This window comes from Eurypyga helias, unplaced genomic scaffold, assembly GCF_000690775.1.
Source record: "Eurypyga helias isolate BGI_N326 unplaced genomic scaffold, ASM69077v1 scaffold7358, whole genome shotgun sequence".
Lineage (NCBI taxonomy): Eukaryota > Metazoa > Chordata > Aves > Eurypygiformes > Eurypygidae > Eurypyga > Eurypyga helias.
In genome coordinates, this window is record NW_010264911.1 from 31,041 (window position 1) to 38,365 (window position 7,325).

The 7,325-nt window shown below is 36.6% G+C and overlaps 1 protein-coding gene across 3 annotated transcripts; it reads right to left on the bottom strand.

Moving 5' to 3' along the window:
* Positions 1-943: 943 nt before the first annotated feature.
* Positions 944-7,040, bottom strand: GPR22 (G protein-coupled receptor 22). 3 transcript variants are annotated; one of them, XM_010156530.1, is made up of 3 exons: positions 6,988-7,030; positions 6,613-6,840; positions 944-2,537 (listed from the first exon to the last, which is right to left on the bottom strand). In XM_010156530.1, the coding sequence occupies exon 3, from the start codon at positions 2,510-2,512 to the stop codon at positions 1,214-1,216; it is 1,299 nt and encodes a 432-aa protein (XP_010154832.1). In that variant the 5' UTR covers positions 2,513-2,537; positions 6,613-6,840; positions 6,988-7,030; the 3' UTR covers positions 944-1,213. The 3 variants fall into 3 exon arrangements, with proteins under 3 accessions (XP_010154832.1, XP_010154831.1, XP_010154833.1); XM_010156529.1 differs by having other exon boundaries at positions 6,613-7,040; XM_010156531.1 differs by lacking the exons at positions 6,613-6,840; positions 6,988-7,030 and adding an exon at positions 4,338-4,369.
* Between the last annotated feature and the right edge of the window lie 285 nt (positions 7,041-7,325).

Below are 7,325 nucleotides of genomic sequence, written 5' to 3' on the forward strand. Positions count from 1 at the left end.
GTAATTCATGCTTACAGTGCTATGGATGATGATGACTTCTTAAGGCTCCTTGATTCTTCATTGCAGGTATAAGATGACATAGAAAAAGAGGATGTAGAATGATGGTACACCATGGCTGTCTGGGAAATACAGAAATAGGGCAGCTGGCAGTGTTAATGATCGGTCTGTGACAAAGCAGTCGCATGGCTAGAACTGAACATCATCGAAGGGGAAGTGAAGTCAAAATAATACAAAAGTTACTGAGGGCAAGAAAATTATTTTCTACTTTAGCTGTGGCACTTGACAGTTCTAGCTGATAGCAGATAGATGGTATGAATGAAAAATCTCTGTAGAAAAGGTCCCCATGTCACACTAGAGCTCTAGCTAAACCCTTTTGGTGTGAAAATCTAAGCCTTTGCACAGAAATGGCTTTGTTGGTTGCTTATCTTTTAGCATCAAGCCCAGTAACTTTATTGTCTCTGTGGTTTTTGCCTTCATTCAGCCTGTCTTTCCCCCCTTACCCCCTCCACCCCTCCTATATAATTATTCGAAGTTGTGTATTTTCTGTGTAGAAACTGTGGATCTGAGATTGTACGCGCAAGACTTGTTTCTTTCCTTGAAAGAACTGTCAGTTTTTGGACCAACGTGATCCCATCCCTCCTTGAAATTAACTAATTCTGAACCATTAATTAAAGGACATCATGTAAATGGCTTTGTGGTAGTTACATGCTGGAGAAATTTGAAATAAGTATCTGTCTAAATCTGAGATCAAAATGTGTCCGAGTTGTAGCTGTATAGCATTCACAATATCTCTGATTGATACTGTTTGTGAATTAAATTTAAAAATACTGTATCATACCAAATGTTGAATTTGTGCTTTAAAAAAGTATTCCCAAGTGGAATTTTTGTTTAAAAATTCTTTTATATTTACAGAGAAACTGAGCCATACAAATATCTTTAAAAGTTTGCGCTTCTTTAAGGCTATTTATTTTCTAAAAAAGAGGACTTGAATATTTTTGACAAATATACACATGGTGTTACGCTAACAAACGGTCATGCAACATATATCTTACATAATGAAGAAATTGAATATACAAGACCTACTCTATTTAACATAGATGTTGAAAATTTACAGTCTCGCCAACAGTTAAAAAAAAGTTTTTTCTTATTTGGCAGTAGTTTTCTACAATTTGTTCAAATATTCCACTTGATGAGTTTTGGTGAATACTGAAATCTAGTCAGTGACAACCTGAGGTACTAAACATTTCTGCCTTACTTCGTTGTCTTCAAAGGTAATCTTGTTCCTTTTAGGCTCTATCCATGAGTTGTGTATTACAGCGTTATTTGGCATGGGATCTGCTTCCACTATTGAAACAACTCGCTTTTTCATCTTACTTTTCAGAACTTTCTGAAACTTTTGCCTCGTGAATGCATAAAGTAGAGGGTGAAATATAGTTGTTCCATATGCCATTACTAGAAAACATAATCGCAACTTTACCAAAAGGTCACTTGGGCCCAAACATAAGATGGTGGTGTTTAAAACAGAGATGGGTGTCCAGCAGAGAAGGAATGTTGAGATAATCAAGAGGGACATTCTGAAGACTCTCTTTTGCCGTTCTCGTCGCTCCCGGTGCCGTTTTACAGCTCGACGTAGGGCAATTATGACAGACACGGAAGTCCTTACGCCGAAGACGACATTTCTTCCTCCACTGCTGTGGGACACGTCTGTAGTCTCGTGCTGAGTGGTCAAAGAAATAGTTTTTTTCTTTCTAGCTTTCTTCTTTTGTCCCGTTGTAAATCTTGTGCCAATCCGAATATTTAGAGCCTGGAGTATTTTGGTGTATGTAATCAGCATTACTATAACAGTGAAGAAGAAGATTGGGATCTGAACGAGAAGGTGGTAGTACATTCCTAGCTCGGTGTGGTACTCGTTTGTACTCACGCACAAAAGTGTCTTGTTTTCCCAAGTACTTGCGCTGCGAAGGCTGAAAAAGTTGACTTCAATGAAAGGAATCAGGAAGGAAAAAAGTGAAATGATCCATATCGATGTCATTAGTATCACAGCCCTTCCCATGGTCAGAATTCGATTGGCAGGTTTTACGGAGATGTCGTATCGGTCCAGAGTGATCGCGAAGACGTTGATTGCAGTTGAAACGCTTGCAAAAGAGACGCAAGCCTCGTGGAAGCAGCAGATGAGAGCAGTGTTACTCTCCAGTGAAAGCAGAAGGATAACTATAGTTAGAGGAATACATCCCACACAAATTATTACATCAAGTACATGAAGGTTCATTGTAATTATGTTACTCACAGAATTGATTAAGTTGGATTTCATACAGTAAAGTACCAGCACAGTGAGGTTGCTGCCAAGTCCCAAAACAATTTCTAACATCAGAAATCCAGTGAGGGAAACTTGAAAGCTTAATGGGTATGACAGTGGTCGGTACATGTTGGTGTCGATGTCATCCACGGCATCTCGAACTGTAATGTTAGATTCCGACTGCATGTTGGCTTCCGGAATGGGGGAGAAACACATTCTTTTGTTGCAGTTGTTTTTTCTCCTGAAAGGTGAAATAAAATATGGAACTATTTGATTTCTTTTTTTAACACTTATTGTAGATAAATGCTGTGCAAGGAGGAGGGAGGAAAAGTGTCTGTTCTTATCAAACTTCTTATTTACTGTATGTTTAGAGCTTAAGTTGGCATGGACTCAAAAGCCTGAGGGTCTAGAATAAGGTCTTTCCTTTTTAAAAGAAAGCAGGATTTGTTTAAAAAAAAAAAAAAAGGTGAAAAGCTTCCACTTAGGGAGACAAGGCTTTATTTATAGTGATGTTTTTTACAAAAGGCCCATTTGTTGAATAAACTGTACTTGTGCATTGCCTTTGTATTGAGTTGAGGGTCACTTCAGAAGAATGTTGTTAAGTATTAACCAATTAGTACTCAAGATCATTTTAAAAAGGCCCTTGTGGAAAAAGAAAGTGATACGAGCATGGAGCACTGTTGCTTATTATATCATAAAAACAACATTGAAATTATTTTTGGCAGTTGATCAGCCTCTTTCTTTGGAAGGGTTTTAATAGTGTTGTGGGCTGCAGCTTGAAGGTCTGTATTTCAGCAGATTTTTACAGAGCTTGGAGGCTTCTGTTTAATTTTGTCTTGTGTGCATGTACATGTATGAAACTTACCACTACCACAATTTTCTGTAAGTATATGTAATTTCAAATGAAAAACTTACGTGGGTTTGAGTGAATGAAATTTATTATAAAAATACTACATTTCCTTTTCTGATTTGAATATTCAATTTCTTCAATAAATCAGTGCCTACATGGAATGAAAGAGTATTTAGTTTCATTCCAGAATAGATTTAAGGGAATGATTTTAGAAAATAATACTTAAAAAGGAAATTGCCTCTTTCAGGGTTTTGGGTTTGTTTTTTGGTTTTGTTTCTTTTAATACAAACTACAGTTAAACCTAACAGATTTTTATACATAGCATGTTTGTTTTAGGAATAAGTGAGTTAAAAAATAAGTAGCATTTATTACATCTAGGCAATCTCTTTTTTGTGGCTCATCTGCTTTGTTTTACACAGGCCGATAGGTTGTAAATGTGGCATCTGCATGTAATACCCATGAAAATAAATTTAAATGCGGACCTTTGTTCCATTCTGAATACATTAAAAAATGGATAGCACTAAGGTGAACAGAAATGAGCTCTTTTTTAATGAAAGTATGAATTAAGCACACTTGGGATACAATATGCAAATGGATTTCATCTGCAGTTCTGAAAAGCCTCAATTGCACAATACTATTAATTGCAAATTGTATGATGAAAATTCTTGGTTTGCTTCAACAGTTATTTCACATGTACTTTTAAATACAAAAGATGTAAATTAGAACGTATTAGTCTCAGGTGTGAAATGAAAAAAGAAGTATTTCAAAAGCTGTGTTTAATTTCTATTTCAGGCAACCTCTATTAGGTTTATATTAACCCTCAGGAGTACGACTTCCTCTGTGTACGCTGTCCTGGCTGTGAATGGATTTCAAGAAACCATTCCAAATGCGTTACTGGATAAATGGAGTTCTTTCATATTAGTAAAAGCCAGGAGGAAATCAAAAGCAGCTCTGCTAAAACAAATGACGGTCTTAACTCTGCCATTATGCCGACTGAGATTTAGTGGAAACGGAGAACTTCAGATGTGCTAAGTCTTATTAATAGATTAAACGTTGCCTCCTTGATGCATTGATTAGATTTCAGTGAAATAAAAGCAAAAATGTCAAGGCAGGCAGCTGGTTCACCCAGTGCGTCGCCTTTCTGGACAGAGTTCCCTTGCAGAGGTGGGGTGCATGCAACTGCTGACCTACCTGTTCCCTGTGCCTCAAGGGCCTTTCAGATCACTGCAGCCGCTTGTCATAAATTGATACATGGTGTCACTGACAGGTATTTGACATGCACTGTAACCTGGAAACCGAGTGGTAGCTGGGCTCCTATTTCATTCCTTGCAGGTTTTCTTTTTTCTTTTTTTTTGTTCCAGCATTTCAGCAGCAAAAAATTCTGATTAAACATGGGGACTTCTTAATTGCCTGAGATACTTCTAGAGACCAGTGCGTATTCTGCGTGTCTATTCTGAGTTTCAAGCCAACAATAGCAAATAAACCTTCTTTTAAGTGATGTTAATTTCTTTCCCCTGTTGCATTTTGTAGCAGCCTGTTTTTATTTTCCAGGTTTAAAGAAAAAACAAACAGTGATCTCTGTGTTCAGAGTGTATGTAGACATCCTTTAGTTTACAGTTGGGTATTTCTGTAATACTCCTGCTCGTTACTTTGGAGCGATGGCTTAGTCAAAGAAGTTGCTATACATCATAAAATCCAGTTCATGTGCTTTTGAGAGCAACCATGAGTTACCTAATTTGGTTTATTTTCATTTAAGGAGAATACATAACAGGCCATAACATTGAGAGAAAAATATCCATTAGTCATTATGACAAATAAGTTATTTAATGAGTAGTATAGAAAAAGCTTGGTTAAACCCTTATTCAGCTTGCTGGTGAAGTATGCATATGCTCCTTTGGGGAATTCATGTTTCATTGTTTCTTCATGCATCAGTAGTTTCCACAATTCTGGTTTAAATTATAAATCCCTCTTTAAGAAATGCTCACCATTTTAAGAATCAATCATTGCACTCTTCTTTTAATGAAAATCTGAGCAGATGTGTTAGTCTTCCATGTATATTGTTGAAGTGTCGTGCACGCAAATGGTAATACAAGTGTGTTCCATGTTTTGTTTCTAATTCCTTTATGTCTTAAGAATACATTTTAGTGATGCGTCCTGCTGCTTGTAGGTCATACAGCTAGAAAGATACCCGGTCAACTGCATTCTTCATATTGTCAGTTGTAAAACTGAATTAGTTGCTGCATGCCCTTGTGAAGGGGAGGAAAAAAAAGGTTAAAAGTAGGGCTTAGAATTTCAAAATAAAGTAATGCAAGAATATATTTTCTAATATCACTTATTTCATGAATAAAAGAACTCTAAAATTGGGTCTTACAGATTACATAGAAAATCAGTTAGTGTGTTCACGGTTTGCTAGTAAAATCATGCCATTCTCCTTGTCAACTTACATGAATTTAGTTTTTTGGACAAGTTTCCTGTTCTTCAGATAGTGCGGGTTACAAAAAAACCCCGACTGGAAGCAGTAACTGTTGGATGTAGTGTCTGTGACTAGAGCTAGAAAACGTAGTTTTATAGCTCTTGTGAGCAGGTAGTTTATACATACAACTCTTGTCTTCCAATGAGGAATTGAGCAGAGTCAATGAGCTTTATAGGAAATAGATTTCTGTTTAATTTGCACACTGTTGTAATTTCCTTTCTTGAAAGAAATGTTTAGCAAATCTGTGTGTTCAACAGACGGCTTGGATGTACAGGGTAATGAAAGAAATGAGTTTTAAAAAAAACCCTCAGCAAAAAAAGGGGCTAATATGACTAATCTCTGATTGCTTAAGAAATGCCAACCTTCATAAAGCAATAAGTATACCCCAATTACAGGCTATCTGATCCTTCAAAGCATAACTGAATAAATCTGATACATATTTAACTGCCAATATTTGGAAATATTGCTGAGGGAGGAAAAATATTCCCGGTTGCATTATGTGATTCCTTCCCCCACTCCCCCCCAATACTGTATTAGCTTAAACTATACTGTCTTGATGTTTTACGAACAGAACAGGTTCTTAATATTCTACAAGACTTTCATACAAAATAACGTTTTTCTACCGTTGTGTTTTAAATGAGGAAGGGAAAATAGCATTTAAATATTTCCTGGTCTCAAATATAACAAGATGCTAGTGCTTAACGTAAGTTGATCCTGATCTCTTCCCTTTTTCTCAATTTTTTGTTGTTAAATGTTGCTTATTCTGCATACCATAATAAGGAACAAATCTTACCTCCACTAAAGATTTGATAAATTCTCGATGCAGGTGAAGCAGTTCCAGGTTGGAGGGGTTCATTTTGTTCACTTGTTAGCAGAGTAGAAGACAAGATGCTAGTGCTTAACGTAAGTTGATCCTGATCTCTTCCCTTTTTCTCAATTTTTTGTTGTTAAATGTTGCTTATTCTGCATACCATAATAAGGAACAAATCTTACCTCCACTAAAGATTTGATAAATTCTCGATGCAGGTGAAGCAGTTCCAGGTTGGAGGGGTTCATTTTGTTCACTTGTTAGCAGAGTAGAAGGGAAAAATGACCTTAATGAAAATTTGTGCCTGTACTGTGCCATTGTTTCAGCATGCTGCTAATGTATACAACTGCTTTAGTTCTGGTTTACAGGCTGCTGCAGTCTCCCACTCTTCCTACTGTAGAATCAATAAGCATCTGAAAATACATAATGAAAGTAATTTAACATACTGAAGGCTTCTTGTCTCCAGAGACACCACTGAGATTCAAGCTTTCTAAAAAAGAAAAGCAGTGCTTCTGAGAGGAAAGCTTGCGATGGGCAGCTTTTGCAGAATGACAGCCTACCTTGTCGCTGCTCCTCACTGCAGAGAGATGCAGTGCATTCACTAATTTTGATTGGTCAGTGATGTTGAGCTTAAATTGTGCTTCATATATGGGATTGATGCCCCCCCTCCCCCTGATTTATATAAGGATTCTTTTATAAAAGGACTAAATTTGCAAATGATTTATGAATTCTGGAATATATTAAGGGTACACCAGTTTTATTTTTACCTTTTCACTCTTTACTTTGTGTACACTAGAAACCACATGACACACACACAAAACGGGGGATTAAATGTTTATTACTTAAAAAGCTTCCAACAATATATATTTGAATTTGTCTACTTTCTATTTGTGATTTT